General features: G+C 39.4%; 1 protein-coding gene across 1 annotated transcript; it reads right to left on the reverse strand.

Moving 5' to 3' along the window:
- Positions 1-5,991: 5,991 nt before the first annotated feature.
- On the reverse strand, positions 5,992-13,705 carry LOC120558156 (keratin, type II cytoskeletal 8-like). Its single transcript, XM_039799080.1, has 9 exons — positions 13,167-13,705; positions 10,502-10,710; positions 9,634-9,694; positions 9,426-9,521; positions 9,120-9,284; positions 8,856-8,981; positions 8,020-8,240; positions 7,857-7,897; positions 5,992-6,837 (listed from the first exon to the last, which is right to left on the reverse strand). Exons 1-9 carry the CDS (start codon positions 13,614-13,616, stop codon positions 6,545-6,547), a joined length of 1,662 nt encoding a protein of 553 aa, XP_039655014.1. The 5' UTR covers positions 13,617-13,705; the 3' UTR covers positions 5,992-6,544.
- Between the last annotated feature and the right edge of the window lie 3,002 nt (positions 13,706-16,707).

A 16,707-nucleotide genomic window follows, 5' to 3' on the forward strand; every position in this document is an offset into this window, starting at 1 on the left:
ACAGACACACACACACATACACACACACATATACACACACACACACACACACACACACACACACACACAGAGCTCCATAATATAACTATAATTTCATGCATCGGCCTACAAGGGCAAAATGGTTGAATCTGGTGAAATACTGTAAAAATGTCAAATATGACTAGTTTTCTTCCAAATGAAATGCTGATATTACAGAATGCATGGTTTTATACTGTAAAGGCAGTGAGATCAAAACATGTGGTTATAATGGAAGTCAATGGGGCCATTTTTGCCTCGAAGGTGTCCAGAGGGAGTATCTGGAATTACATAAAAAATACTAATGCAATCAAATCAGTTTTGTTGCTTATCTTTGACATATCCAAGCCTCTAATCACCACCAAAGCCCCATCTACATATTATTCATTATATGGGAAAAAAATCATTTTTTGTGTTTTTTTTTATAAATAATGACATACTTCAAATACATAAACTGGCATTTAAAGGGTTAAAATCCTGAAAATGATTGAATGTTTGGTGGTTTTGATTAGGTAAGAAGTTGTTTAAGTGATTCATGAAAAAAAGCAGAAAAAAATATTGATATATGATGATTTAATAACAGTTTTTGTGTTCGCTGGACATTTTTGCCCGCAAGGTGTCCAGAGGGTACAAAATGAATCATTTAAGTATAAAAGACATGTAAGAGTAAAAAACACTGGATTTAAAAAATTTGACTGAAAAGAAGGATTCCTACAAAATGTCATGCCATAAGAAGTAACACAGCAAAAATGATCACAAAATGAAAAAAAAAACTTGAGAAAAATGTACAAAAATGACCGAAGAGGGCATGAGGGTTAAGTTTGCACTTGTACTTTACCTCCACTAGATTTATCTGATAGCTGTAGTTACTTTACAGCTACAATGTTTAAAGGGGTGATAGAATGCAAAACCGATTTTACCCTGTCATAGTTGAATAACGACAGTTCGGTGGGTAAATAGGACATACATAGAAGCTCAAAGTCCCACTGACAACCCTTTACTATGAAAATTTCATATTTTGAAACTGCCGCTGAAAACGGGCGAATCCCAACAAAGCTGGAAGTTGACGTCAACCTCCCAAAAACCGGAACCTTTGTCAGCCCATGGGTGTATTAAGAGAACGGTCACGCCCCAACATTTACATAGGCTACACAACTGACCTGAGATCAGGTAGTCTTCAGAATCTAGGTCGCGCATATCTCTGCTATTCCATTACAAAATTCACTTCTGAAACTTTTTTATGCGAGAAATCAACTATGTAAGGCTCAAATATGGGCCACTTTACGAAAATGGATGGCTAATTGCAAATTTTGTCCAACTGTGTGTCGGAATTCAGCTGCCGGTGCTGCCTGTGTTGTTGCTTCGCCGCCCGACCTGCCTTCCTTCACACACCCCGGCCTGCTCTGAGGTACTTGGAGCTCCGTCACGACTGGCAGCCCACAGCACTCCATACCCGCGCAAAGTCACCGGTTTTTGGATAATGGACTACTAAACGCTGGTGCTCTGACAGAGCTCCAGGGCTTGCAGCTCCCCTCTTCCTGCTAGCTAAATGCCGGTGTGTGTGAGTGAGAGCACGGTCAGCGAGCTTGTTACGCCAGCAATCTGTTACCACATGTTCCAGTTAATCTTTTAATGTGTGTAATTATAATGTGTTGAGTTATTTAAACAAACTATTGGGGAAATAAACGCCGTCGTCGAGTCTCATATTGATAGAGCCTGCGGCTGGATGTAGCTCTATCAATGAGAGCTAATTAGCCTCCTCTTGAATTTCCTCTGGAATTCACAAATATTCATTATCTTGAAATCGGAAACCGTTGTTAGCTTTATAAAACCTTTAGGGAGATGTTGTATAAGTGTGGACGTAAATTCAAACTGTAAATATACTCAAATTATATGGTAAAGGAAGCTAACTATCCGTGATTTGTAGCTAGGATTGAAGGGACAGTCACAGCTAACGAAACACCTAGTCTTCACAAATATTCATTAACTTGAAATCGGACACCGTTGTTAGCTTTATAAGACATATAGTTAGATGTTGTGTAAGTGGCGTGACGAAATTCAAACTGTAAATATAATCGAATTAAGGCGAAAAGGAAGCTAACTATCCGTGGTTTGTAGCTGCACATAGCTAGGATTGAAGGGACAGTCGCAGCTAACGAAACACTTTGTCTTCACAAATATTCATTAACTTGAAATCGGACACCGTTGTTAGCTTTATAAGACATATAGTTAGATGTTGTGTAAGTGGCGTGACGAAATTCAAACTGTAAATATAATCGAATTAAGGCGAAAAGGAAGCTAACTATCCGTGGTTTGTAGCTACACAGCTAGGATTGAAGGGACAGTCGCAGCTAACGAAACACTTTGTCTTCACAAATATTCATTAACTTGAAATCGGACACCGTTGTTAGCTTTATAAGACCTTTAATTAGATTTTGTATAAGTGGCGTGACATGTGTGTAACATGTGGTAACAGATTGCTGGTGTAACAAGCTCGCTGACGGCGCTCTCACTCTCACACAACGGGCCATTTAGCTAGCAGGAAGAGGGGAGTTGAAGGCCCTGGAGCTCTGTCAGGGCAGCGGTGTTGGTAGTCCCTGCTGTGGGCTGCAGCCGTGACCGAGCTCCAAGTACCTCATAGCAGGCCGGGGTCTGTGAAGGAAGGCAGGCCGGGCGAAGAGGCAGCACCGGGCGGCTGAACTCCGCACAAACAGTCTTACCAAATTTGCAATTAGCCATCAATTTTCGTAAAACGGCCCATATTTGAGCTTTATATAGTTGATTTCTGCGTAAAAAGTATCAGAAGTGAATTTAATAACGAAATAGCCCGATAAACAATGTATAACTTTGCCGTGTCTGAAATATGAGAGTCTCCCATGTGTTTCTATGTAGTTTGCTCAAACCAATCAGCGCGTAGCTCATTCTGAATATTCATCAGCATACCATATTTGGAAGAAAAGCTCTTGTTCCAAATAGAGCCATATTCACAGGGTAGTTAAGGGCCTAATAAAATATAATTCGGGCAATTTTCAGCCCAACCAATGTTACATACCCCATTAGGAGACCTTAAGGAACAGTGTAAAATACCCTATATAATCATTTTATCACCCCTTTAACATGATAGAATATGATGCACTGTGAACTTACCAGTAGTAATATGACAGGGCTTAGATGCAGCAGCTTCAATATTAAAATAGTGCTGACACAGTAGTGTTTTTCAGAACGATTATTTCTACTTTGATACATAGAAGTTGTTACCATTGCTGACTTAAAGCCAGAGTTTTGGTAAACAAGCTTATTTGCTCTCTGACGGAGAGTTATATTAGGAGATACGACTCTCTGAAAACAAGGGGTGTCCGAAGGTAACAAAATCCACCTACCAGCACCTTTAAAGCTCACTTCAAATGTTATATCTTGTTTGTATTATCTGTGTAAAGTGTGAAAGAACGTATCACGTCACTTGAAACACCTGAAAATGGTCTCAATGGAATTGTAGTCTCTTTTTTTTTTTTTTTTTTAAAGAAACTATAGGGTGGAAAATGTCAGGGACACACAGTAAATGATGAAAATGGCAACAACAACAAAAAACTAGAATTGCTGCCTTGCGGTTTTATGCCTCCGCCAACCAGTCAAGTTGCAGTTTACATCCACATCTGTCAAGACTCATGTAATATAAATGTAGTGAAGACTTTGAAGCAATTTGATTATTCTTTTTGCTAAAATGTTGCAAGTCGCACACTCAACGGAAAACAACAGATGTTTCCATGGAAGACTACAAAGAAACACGCCTGGACACACCTGGAATTTGTTGTCATGGTTTATGGCTCATGTAGTTACTGACGTCAATGTTTGTTTAGTTTTACTCTTTTGATTGCATGACTCAATTGTGGCCCACTAGTGTTAATCTGTTGCCTTTTGGTTATTACTGGCTTATCAAGTCATATAATAGTAAGATTTATTTTCTAAGATTTATTTATTTTGATTAGGACAATGCACACTAATCAACATTTCTGTAAATGCGCCAGTGTTAGCCACTTGGCTAATTTTCAACTGTAGTCCTAGTTGCATGCAGTACTATTAGAGTAAGGTAATATCTGAATCATGCAATCAAAACATATGAAACAAAACAAAACTAACAATGTTTTCGTTTATTGCCTTTAGGTGAATTAAAAAGCTTTGTAACTCCTTTCCATTGTGCTCGGTGCGACTCGCAGCGTTTCTCTATTTGCTTGTTTTTGTTTTCACCGTGATATTTTGCTTTTGGCCAAAGTAAATCTTTGTCCATCTTCCACTTCTGATGCAAATACATTTTCTAATTCCTTAAGTAAAAGCAGAGTCACTGTAAACCAACACAGCTTTTTTATACATACACAGTTTGTGTTCTGAGCAGAAGCTTTTAAGCACAATAAGACTAGAGGTGAAGTTCTGGAATGACTACAACTATTACTGTGAGCACATTTGTGTGAAAAGACTGCTCTCTGTGATATCATGTTTATGCAGTTGACTAATCAAGCCTTCAAACATTAAAATGCTCCAGTCTGCCTTGGTGTATGTGATCAGCCAGAGTTCCATTACAGTAAGAGCAATGAATGGTGGGTGGTATTGTGAGATTAGTGCAGTTTTCTGTCTTACTGTAATCTTAAGGTTGTATAGCCTTGGGTGTGGCCCCCCTACCCACAAGTTCAAACCTGTTCCTCTAAGGCTGCAAAGGCCTCTTAAAGTGATGGTTCGGAGTAATTCACCGGGTCCTTTGCACCATGACCTCGAGCCAAACACCCCCCCAGAAGCTTTTTTCAGCTGGGTCTAACATTGGGAGAGTTAGGTAGAGTAGCGTTATCAGCTGAATAGCTTAGCGCAGGGGCTAACGGACCCACGTTTGTATCTCGTAAGTTACCCCACTAATAATGCCCGAAATGATACCAAACGTCTACAAGTAGTACAAATAGGTTATGCTCTCATAAAACGATGGATTGAAAAGTTTGTAAGTACACCAGAAGTTTATGTAAATAACACTTGCCTGCTGGCTTCTCCTCTCTGCTGTTGTTGTTGCTGCTGTAAGATGAGTGCTTAGGGTCGTCTACAAATTACAACACTGAAAAGAGATGCAACAAAAATATTTATTAATTTAATTTTTTTTTTTAAGTAAGTGCTGAAGTATAACTAGCAGGAGACAAGTAATAATTGAGGTAAGTTTGGAGACTTTATGTTATTTAATCATTGAATTAATAAATATTTTTGTTGTAACTCTTTTCGGTGTAGTAATTTGTAGATGGCCCTAAGCACTCGTCTAACTGCAGGTAGCAGCAGCAGCAACAGAGAGCTGAAGAGAGCAGGCAAGTGTTCATAAACTTCTGGTGTACTTACAAACTTTCCAATCCATCGTTTTATGAGAGCATAACCTATTTGTACTACTTGTACATAACGTGGGTCCGTTAGCCCCTGCGCTAAGCTATTCAGCTGATAACGCTACTCTAGCTAACTCTCCCAATGTTCGACCCAGGTGAAAAAAGCTTCTGGGAATGTTCGCTTCGAGGTCATGTGCAAAGAAGCCTTTAGATTACTCGAAATCTTAAGTAAGCATTTACTGAAATACTGGACGGATTCATTTGTTTTGTGTGTGCTTTGTGTGAACTTTAGACACATCATTTTTTACAGTTAGTGATGTAAAGGTGTTGGAATTATGACATTTGCTGACATTTTATGGGAATGCATGACCTTCAACTCATTTTGTTAAAAAGAAACCACTGCAGTTAGCGCAATACAGGACTGAGGCAGGGTGGGAGTGTGTGTGTGTGTGTGTGTGTGTGTGTGTGTGTGTGTGTGTGTGTGTGTGTGTGTGTGTGTGTGTGTGTGTGTGTGTGTGTGTGACACACCAGAATAACATAGCAAGTCCCTCAAGACGATTAGAAACACTTTCACCAACACTGTCTGATGGAACCTTACACTCCAACAAAACACAACAGAGCATTAGTAAAATACAGTTTGAAGATTTATTGTCGAGCAAACAGGACTCCAGGTATTGACAACAGTTGCAGAAGTCGTGAAGACTTTTGTGACAGATTTTTCATTTTATTTAACTGTTTAAGTACAGCAGGTTTAGCATAAGATTTGTTTTCCCCACATTACCCCTATCAGCAGTATGATATTAAGTTGATGTGACATTAGTGCTTTGAGTTCCTCAAACAACAACATAGAGCAGCAGAGGAAAACATAATACAACACTGCCACCTGCTGGCTAAACAAGTGTGATGCAGGGAATCATGGGCAGTGACAAAGCCTACAGCTGACAGTAAAGAATGTATTACAGTAAAAGTTTTCAGAAACCTGAACAAAGACTCATCCATTAGCACCTCTTTATTAAGGATACCTGAACGAATAGACCTCTTACAGCAGAAAAGTATTTGGTGAAGGCACCTTGGTGATGGAATCATTCAAGAACTTGATAATAAAAGCAAAGTCTGGGTCCTTTTCCTTAACTTCCGAGATCAAAATCTTCAATCATACATCCGACAAAACAGGAACAAACACATCACTCCTCAGCCACAACTTCTGCCTCCGCCTGCTCCTGCTCCTCCTTCTCTTCAGCAGCTGGCTCCTCGGTTGCTGTCTGCTGCTGCTGCTCCTCCTGCTCCTTCTTCTCCTCCTCCTTCTTCTCCTCCGTCTTGATCACCACTGTTTCTGTCTTGGTGACTGTGGCGCTCTTCACTGTTGCTCCCTCGAGGACAGCGACAGAACCACTGCTGGCCCTGTCTCCCCCGAAGGAGCAGCTGACGTAGGACGGGGTTCGGGAGCTCTCCAGGCCGTAGGCATTATAGTTTACAGCTGCACATTCATAAGTAAAAGGCAATCGTTAACATGGACATACAGTAGTGGGGGAAAGGGTGGTAAAAGAGGAGACATTTGGATGTACACATATCTATAATAATCTTAAGATATTTTTTTTATCTGCAAAGGCTTTGGGGGAGGTTTCACTCATATTCTTAGAGATCTCAGGAGCTGATGTGGGCTCAAAAAGCCAATTGAAATGTGGTATGTGATTTAATTCTATCCAAATTAACTTGCATTCAATTATCAGTATAACTGTGGTCTATGACAGCAAATGCAATTCTCTTTCGTTTTCACACACCCATCGCAACACGGTTTGCTGAACATTTAGTGCAGTCACTGAGAGCAGTTTTGCAGGTGTAATGAAGTGATGTGTGGTTGAAAGGTGCGGAAATCTAATGAGGGAAAACCGTTGTCCAACACGTCACCTATAGTAGCATCAATGCAGCCATGGCAAAGTTGGGTGTGTAATTGTCACACAACCAATTTTATGAAAGGCGTCTGACCAGAGAGAATATTGCAGTAGGTGTGATGTGGAAGATCTGATGTAAATGATAGGCAGTTTGTCACATTTGTTTTTCTCCTTTTAGACACCAATATGCAATTTTGATGATTTTGTGAAGAGTTTGAAGAATGAAATGCCTTTTGAAGCTTGCATTTGGTGTTTTGCAAATGGAAACACAGTTTTGGTAGTCACCTTGTCTCTAAACCTGGCTTCTGTTTATAACAATGCATCAAAACAATGAATAGAAGCAGCAGCTCCCCTTGACTGTAGTGTGTCTGTGGGAATTGGTTGTTAGGGCTGATAGTGTATTCATCCACTATCAGCCCTAACAACCAATTCCCACAGACCCACTACAGTCAAGGGGAGCTGCTATTTTATTGCCCAAGAATTATCCTGTCCAGTCTTATTGTAAATAAGACTGGACTGCGTTCTTATATAGTGTATGTGGATTTATACTGTAAAATGGCAAAAAAACACAAAATGTTTGTACCAAGGTAGAACTTGAACTTACAAGTGTGCTTGGATATATTGGTCTTGATTCCAGTTGCTAACCTATAGAGAAAAGCAGAAAAAAACATGAGCAAGCTAAACATAATGAGATATACGCACAAATATTCCTGCAAAGATATTACTCATCACCTCCACATGGCGGTGCTGTCACAGCAACATCTTACCTGTACTCCTCTCCTTCCAGCAGCTTCCTGTAGGTAGCAATCTCAATGTCCAGAGCAAGCTTCACATTCATCAGTTCTTGGTACTGGCGGACTTGAAGGGTCATATCCTGCTTGGCTCTCTGGAGCGCTTCCTCCAGGTCTCTGATGCGAAGTTTAGCGTCCTTCACTGCCAGCTCACCACGCTCCTCAGCCTCTGCGATTTGACCTTCCAAATTGGTTCGCTAAGAGTAGAGAAGGTACAGCAAAGGTGAAGTGTAGTGCATAGTCAGTATAAGGCCAATAACTACTAGCACAGTTTCCTGAATTACTGTGGAATATTAAGGAATAAAGAAGTCATCAAATGAAATACTGTACTTCTAACTTATTCAAAATGTAGCAGCCAGAGTCCTTACACACACATGTAAATTTGAACACATTACTCCAGTACTCAAATCACTTCATTGGTTCCCGGTACAATACAAAATCACTTTCAAAATCCTACTAATAGTCTATAAAACACTTGACGGTTTAGCTCCTCAGTACATCTCTGACTTGCTCACTGATCAAAAACCCCTATTTAACATCAAAATCAAAACCTTTTGTGTGTGTGTGTGTGTGTGTGGTTGCACTTGTATGTTTTTGTTTGTTTTTGTCGATTGTCTTGTTGTGTTGATGCTTTTATTGTATTCTTATTTCTATCCATGCTTTGTTTTAACGTGTATGCTGTTTTAAAGGGAAAGCACTTTGTGTTTACTTTCAATAAAAGGTGCTATTCAAATAAAATAGACCTTTAAAGACTAAATCCTATTATAGTCAAATATGTCTAAATATATAAAACGGAAATCTGTAAGGCTCACCTGTGCTTTCACCATGTCAATTTCAGACTGGAGCCTCATTATCCTGCGGTTCATGTCAGCGATCTCAGCCTTGGTTGACTTCAGGTCGTCACCATATCTACCTGCTGACTGCTGCATCTCTTCGTACTGGTACAGACAGGGACAAGTCAGACTCACGCATTAAAATGCAGGTTTTAGTTGTCAAACCAGGTGTTGCCAATGTTTGTATTTAGTCACATTTTTGACATTTTTTTAATTGTAATTTGACATGAATATTGGTCTCACCTTCGTCTGGTACCATGACTCAGCCTCGGCTCTGCTCCGGTTGGCAATGTCTTCATATTGGGCACGCACTTCAGCGACAATGGCGTCCATGTCCAGATTACGGCTGTTGTCCATCTCTACCACAACAGAGGTGTCCTTGATCTGGCTCTGCAGCTCTTGGATTTCCTACGCAGGATAATACATGAACATAACAGAGGAAATGGAGATGGAAAAGACCATTTTTAAAATGGTCTTTCTTTTAAGATGACATGTAGCTACATCAAATATTTATTTGTGTGTTACTAAAAAGTGAAATAAGGTTATTACTGTATCATATATCTGCCTTAGGAACTCAATTTCATCAGAGAGCCCATCCAGTTTGGCTTCCAGCTCCACTTTGATCATATAGGCTGCATCAGTGTCCTGCGCAGGAAAAAAACAACATTGAGAATATTCATTGTTAAAGTTCTTTAAAGCTCACTCTACTCAAAGGCCTTTCAAGATCAAGGATATGTTGGAAAACCTATAAACAGACCTTCTTTATGAGGACAAAGCTGTTCTCACACTCATTGCGCTTGTTGATCTCATCCTCATACCTGGAAAAAAGTCATTTGAATCTGAATTAATTAATATCCCAATTCTAATTCTTAATTCTTTACAAATTTGTATTTTAATATTTTCAATTTCTTCTGATCAACATGCAGAACATATGCAGTATATTATGCACACAGTGAAACAAAGTTGAGTTGTTAGCAAATAGTAGCCTAGTTACACATCCAGAGATATGGAGCAACATTAGAATTCATTTGGAGCCATGTTTCTGGCTATGTGGCAAACGTAAGTTCAATATTCACTCTCCTTTTAGCTCCCTTATGGTCTATGCTAACTGCTGAGGGAAATATCTGTCTCTTCACCTGCTACGATGACACTATTTTCAACCAGATGGTCGCTAACTCTATCTGTTTGGCGCTGGGCAGGTAGTGTACAGTGAGTTTTTATAACTGGTACAATCAAAGCAAAGAACTGAAATAAGCTATAATTGCTCTGTAGTGCTGAGAGGTAAACCTTTCACATTGCATGTATTCATTGTTTCCATTGTTAATATAACAATTTGGATTAGGACAGCTTTCAAACAAAATGAAATAATATGAAATAGATGTAATTTCCTCTGTAGCAATCTGCATTCTAAATGAGAAGATTTCTGTCAGTGGAATTTAAACTGAGATCTGAATAAATGTACAGACAGCTGTTTGTTGAAAACATCTGCCTGATGCGACTGACTACGAGCGACTCCTTTTATGTGCAAGTAGTCATTTGATCAATGTTTAATATAACAATTTTGATTATAGCTGCATTAAGGAGTTTGGGTAAAACTGAAGGTTTAAATTCTCGACTCCACTCACTTGATTTTGAAGTCCTCAACCAGGCCTGTCATGTGATGCAGGTCAGACTCAAGTTTGGCTTTTTCGTGACCCAAGTTGTTTAGCTGCTTACGCAAGTTGGCAATGTAGGCTTCGAACATGGCATCGATGTTGGAGCAAGACGTAGTCTGTTCCTGCACAAGTTTCCACTTGGTCTCAAGCATTTTGTTCTGCTGTTCAAGGAAGCGTACCTGCAGACAGAACATTGAATAATCAACATTAATGAATACTTTTGTGAATCATACATACATACAGACTGTGAGTGGATTGATAGTAAAATAATGGGAAGATAATAGTGCATTCCTTGTTTTCTCATGGCAAAACAAAATGAATAACTCTATAATGTATGGACAGGGTGGTCAGTGAGACATATGTGGTGTGGTCAGACAAAGAATGCATGTAAAAAGAAGGTGGGCGTGACTCAAACAACATGAATTGATTCACTTTGTTTGCTGATGGACAAAGAACCGCATGAAGATTGACTTGAACAAAAATGACTAATTGAGCTTCTCCCACCTCTAACTCACTCTAAATGTCACATCAATTTCCCCTTACTCAATTCTCAAGTGCCACATTTCAACACAAAGAGGCACTGTTTCCCAATTCCCTCTTTACAACTCTTCTATTGAGTTGACCCTGGGTGGGGTCTTGGCAAACATGATGAGAGAGACACAGCTCTGCTTCAGTGTGTGCCATATCACAATGGTATGCAAGCTTTGTTTTACGATCTGAAGAATTAGTCTCAGCGTGATTGATTTACAGCTTAACTTCTGTCCTACATTGCTCCAGGGTGCCTCCTTAAACCATAATGTTCTATCCATCTATCTATCTATCTATCTATCTATCTATCTATCTATCTATCTATCTATCTATCTATCTATCTATCTACTGTATCTATGTACCTATCTATCTATCTATCTATCTACGTATCTATCTATCTATCTATCTATCTATCTATCTCTATCTATCTATTGTATCTACTGTATATATGTACCTATCTATCTATCTATCTATCTATCTACTGTATCTATGTACCTATCTATCTATCTACGTATCTATCTATCTATTTATCTATTGTATCTACTGTATATATGTACCTATCTATCTATCTATCTATCTATCTATCTATCTATCTATCTACTGTATGTATGTGCCTATCTATCTATATATCTATCTCTCAACTGTATCTATCTATATATATATATATATATATATATATATATATATATATATCTGTATCTATCTATCTATCTATCTATCTATCTATCTATCTATCTATCTATCTATCTATCTACTGTATCTATGTACCTATCTATCTATCTATCTATCTACCTATCTACGTATCTATCTATCTATCTATCTATCTATCTATCTATCTATCTATCTATCTATCTATCTATCTATCTATCTATCTCTATCTATCTATTGTATCTACTGTATATATGTACCTATCTATCTATCTATCTATCTATCTATCTACTGTATCTATGTACCTATCTATCTATCTATCTTGTATCTATCTATCTATCTATTGTATCTACTGTATATATGTACCTATCTATCTATCTATCTATCTATCTATCTATCTATCTATCTATCTATCTATCTATCTACTGTATGTATGTGCCTATCTATCTATATATCTATCTCTCAACTGTATCTATCTATACATATATATATATATATATATATATATATATATACTGTATCTATCTATCTATCTGTCTATCTACTGTATCTATTTATCTATCTAGCTTTTTGATAGTGGGTGCATAACAGTCATTTATACTACTCTCAAGAAATTGCTTTATTGACTATTATGCAGTCTCATAAAGTGAGTATTGAGAATCAGATTACTGATAGTGTTTGGTTGATATTTTTTGCCTTGGGGATCTACTCCACTCAGTATTTACAGTAACAAGCTTGTCTTACATGCAAAGCTTTCCTTGACCACGCCCACTCTTTTTGTCTCCTGAAAGTGTTTGTAAAGGCTGTTATTATTCAGGAAATTATTTGAAAATAACACACCACATAAGATTTTGCAAAACAGGAATGCAAGAGGACACCTGGAACTTTATCTACTGTCATAACCACTAAATCTCTTTTTGCAGGATATTGCTCACACTGGGATGCAACCCTTCAAGCAAAATTGTGCTGCTCTTCATCCCAGCGCTGTACTGTATGCTTTGTATCCAGGTTGATCCTCTTATCTGAGCTCTATGATCTAGCTTGAGAGTGAAAAAATGTAAGGAAGCTTTGCCATTAGTGAAAACAACTTGCAGCCTCCGCAGTATCATTGTGCATGGCCTTAAGCAGACTGCCTTTTGTTACACTGTTTTCACAGGGATTGTCTAAAGGATGAAATCATTGTGAAATCAGACCACTTTCACCTTGAGCTATTTTGGCTTGCAATACACTAATTTCCTCTGAGGTTCCTGAGTTATTTTCGACTTTGTGTGGCATTTAAAAGCTTTATCCCAAAACTCACAACGTCAAAACAAAAACAAAAAAGCAACAGACTGTATTGGCTGTTTGTGGCTATTGTTGCAATTTTCTCCATGTAACATTTTATGTCATAAAAGACTAAATGTCCTTAGGACAGTGGTGTTTATCTTCACAGTAATATCTCATCTATAAGTTGACTGACCTTGTCAATGAAGGAAGCAAAGCGGTTGTTGAGGGTCTTGATCTGATCCTTCTCCTGGGTGCGGACCACCTGGATGTTGGGGTCAATCTCCAGATTCAGCGGGGCCAGTAGGCTCTTGTTCACGGTCACCGCTGTTATGGGGGCCACCCCTTCGTTGGCCATGCCACCTCCCATACCTCCACCGAAGCCCAGATAGCCACACTCTACTCCACCTCCTCTTTGTCCAGACCCCCCAGCAATATACCCACCGGTCACTTTAAACCCCCCAGCGCCCACAGCGGCACCACTGCTGCCCACTCCCCCATAGGAGCTGCGCACCGCGTAGCTCTGCCTGCCACTACCCACACCACGGTCGCCGTACCCCGAGAAGGAGCGGCTGCTGTAGCCCTGGGATGGGCCCCTGGAGGACACAGTGGAGAAGGTGGAGGTCTTCAAAGCTCTGACAGACATGGTCACAGAGGGAGTCTGTAGCACTGAGGTGATGTGTGAGGAGAGACTGCTGAGGGAAGGAGAGTCAGGCAGATAGACCCTCCCTGGTCCCCGCTGCTATTTATCAGAGCAAGGGAGGGCCCCTGCTGAGGTGCGATTGGCTGGTGCTCTCAGCAGGGGAGTGTAGGATGATGGGGCGGGGGGTTGAAATCAGGGAAGAAAGAGCACAAGGATTACATAATAGTCACTTTGCCAGTTTCTATAAAACTACTGCACAAACACTGGAAGACTCTTACCACCCTTTTTATAAAAAAAAAAAAAACAGCATTCTCCACACTTCAAACATTACATTGCTTTACATCATAGTAACAAACTTGTTTGCGTCCATAAAATTATACTGCGCTGCAAACAGAGTCTACATCTCGTATCATCTGTACACAAACATGCGTACAGGCACACACACACACACACACACACACACACACAGACACATGCAACACCAGAATATAAAGTCAAACCTTGGGTATAATGAACAGGCACATCATTTTATGACCTCCTCTTCCACTTTACAACAGTTCTCATATACGTGATATATTGCAAAGTAAATTGTGGTTGCCCAGTGTTATGTGCTTTATGTGTTTGTGGGCTGTGACTGTATGTATCATAATTGTGAAAGAACTACATACCGACTGAATATGTTCAGCTATCTATAATCTTGATTTTTGACCGATTTTTGATTTTGTAGCAACAAATCCTTGCATGAAACACTTATTATGTAACAAATATGATTGATATAGCAAAAAGTGTAAGTAGACTTTTAGAGGTGGTACCATCTAAAACTTCAATGTAAAAGCCTGTGTTTGTAGTCTGCACGTTTGTACAGGATGTTTCCATTATCAGCTGTGATCAATGGACAAAAATTGCAAAGCAATGCAAGCATACGCACACACACACACACACACACACACACACACACACACACATTCCTTCGATATCATCCAGATAAAGAGCAAATTGAAGAGAGCAGAGTTTGTCTTTTTATTTAACCCTGAACCCTACCTTGTCTTGAACAGCTTTCCCCACCCATACAAACACAATATAAAAATACTATGGATGGATGGATGTGTGGGTGGGGGTTGGGTGGATAGATTCCATGGTTGCAAATATTAAAGATCAAAACACATTTTTGATAAGGCCTTATCATTTCATGACAGTTTTATTTAAAACATGAGCCCCAAGCATAATCTGAAACTGTGGAAATCATGATTCATTTGTCACTGGACAGATTTTTGACTCATGATCTTTTCTGAGCAGTTTGATGACTCTTGCCTAATTTTTCCCAGAATAAACCCCTTGCTCCCTCGCCGAACATTTTTACCACACCCCTCCTCTTTTGTTTTCAAGGTTTTATATTATTCAAAAAAACACCTATTTACTAGCCTTTAATATAGCAAAGTTGGCACATGTTGTGGAAAGTACATCTTAACAACCTGAAAGGGACATTCAGGCTTTGGACTGATCAAAAAATGCATGTTTTGCTTGGCTCGTCTGAAACAGTGACGTGACTCTTCACAATGGAGCTGCTGTGCTAAACTTGGAGGCAACCATATAAGTACAAGTCAACCAGTGTTTGTTGTTTCATTAACTCAGTCTCTCTGACAAATACACCAACCGATTAACAGAGCTTTATTTATTTCACGCTTGACTACTTACAGTAAACATGATTAAACATGATTCAATTATGAATGAAATGAAAAATGAATGAAATAATTCCTCATTCTTTCTGCATGAGGAAAGTAAGAAGGTAATTCAAAAAGCTAACCCTCTGACCTTAAATCTCTTAAGAGGCCAGTGATGTTTTGGTTTGTATAAAGCTGCAGTATGACACATCAAGTCAGGAATGTGCTGAGAGAAACACGTACATGCTACAAGACAGAGAGGAGGGGGGAAGAGAAAAGATGAGCAAGTGGGGGGTATGAGAAGACAATTAGCAAAGATAAGAAACATACCTATTTCACAACGAATGACAGGTTGACTGAGATGTTCAGTGAGAATGGGCTGGGATCCATGATAGGCTGAATTCTATAGCAAAGGTGATGACATCGCTGTATGCACATCTTTACATTATTATGTAGTTATAATGAACTTGATGGATGCAGAAAATGAATTAAAAAGGGAAGACAAATACTATGAAACCCTGTCTGTAAGCTGTGGTCTTAAAGTTGGACTTTGCAGTGTTTAGAAGGATCTTGCCAAGCCTTCCAAACTATCTGTAAAATCAGTTATAAAACTCACTTCCTGCTTCGCCCTGTGATGCCTATTCACACAGAGAGCCTCCGGCACAGTCATGAAGAAAATCTACACCGAAGCACGGTGCATTGAGTTAAACAATGGAGCACACATGTAGCCTTATTGTAACAAGCCAGGGAGAACGTTATAGAACATGCAGTTCTGTGGTCTTCCCCACTCTTCTCTCACTAGAGAAAGTTTGTTGGCTTTGAGTCCCATGCCCCCTAGTGTCTGAAGGTTGTAAGTGTATGTTTTCAGCCCAGGAGTGGCCCATGTGGTCACATGTTATTACTGTTTCTCATTATCTGCTGCATGAAACTTGGTGTTGCTGATTTGTTAACCACACGAGAGGTATGGCTCTAGTGATGACAATGTTAGTCAGTCCGTCCATCACTTTGGTCCAGATGGAAATATCTCAGCAACTATTGGATGTTGGATGGACCAGGAAATTAGTTAGTTTATGGATGAAACCTTCTGATGTTGGTAAGCCCCTGATGTTTCCTCTACAGCAGTGGTTCTCAAAGTGGGGTCCAGGGGTCCTTGAGGTTGAGGGGGTTTCAGGGGTTCCCTAGCAAAACATTTATATTCACTATAATTCCATCCAGAAGTAACACAATGACATTACGTATGACTATTTTGGTCATGTTTCATACTCTTTCTGTAATAAAACATCTGAAATTAGGTTGGGGACCTTAGGACAAAATCAAATGGGGTTCCATGTTCTAATGGAGTTTGAGTTAAGTTTGAGAACCACTGCTCTAGCACCAACATGAGGATGACATTTGGATGGACTTTGTGAAATTTGCTACTGAATTTTGAGGTA

The sequence above is a fragment of the Perca fluviatilis genome, chromosome 4 (genome assembly GCF_010015445.1).
Source record: "Perca fluviatilis chromosome 4, GENO_Pfluv_1.0, whole genome shotgun sequence".
Classification (NCBI taxonomy): Eukaryota; Metazoa; Chordata; class Actinopteri; order Perciformes; family Percidae; genus Perca; species Perca fluviatilis.

What these genes read in the sequence shown, in the direction of transcription:
- LOC120558156 (XM_039799080.1), bottom strand. Translation starts at nt 13,616, where the DNA reads ATGTCTGTCAGAGCTTTGAAGACCTCCACCTTCTCCACTGTGTCCTCC. An exon ending in GTTGAGGACTTCAAAATCAA is followed by an intron (nt 9,695 to 10,501) that starts GTGAGTGGAGTC and finishes ACTTTTTTCCAG; the next exon opens with GTATGAGGATGAGATCAACA. An exon ending in TTGACATGGTGAAAGCACAG is followed by an intron (nt 8,241 to 8,855) that starts GTGAGCCTTACA and finishes CTCTACTCTTAG; the next exon opens with CGAACCAATTTGGAAGGTCA.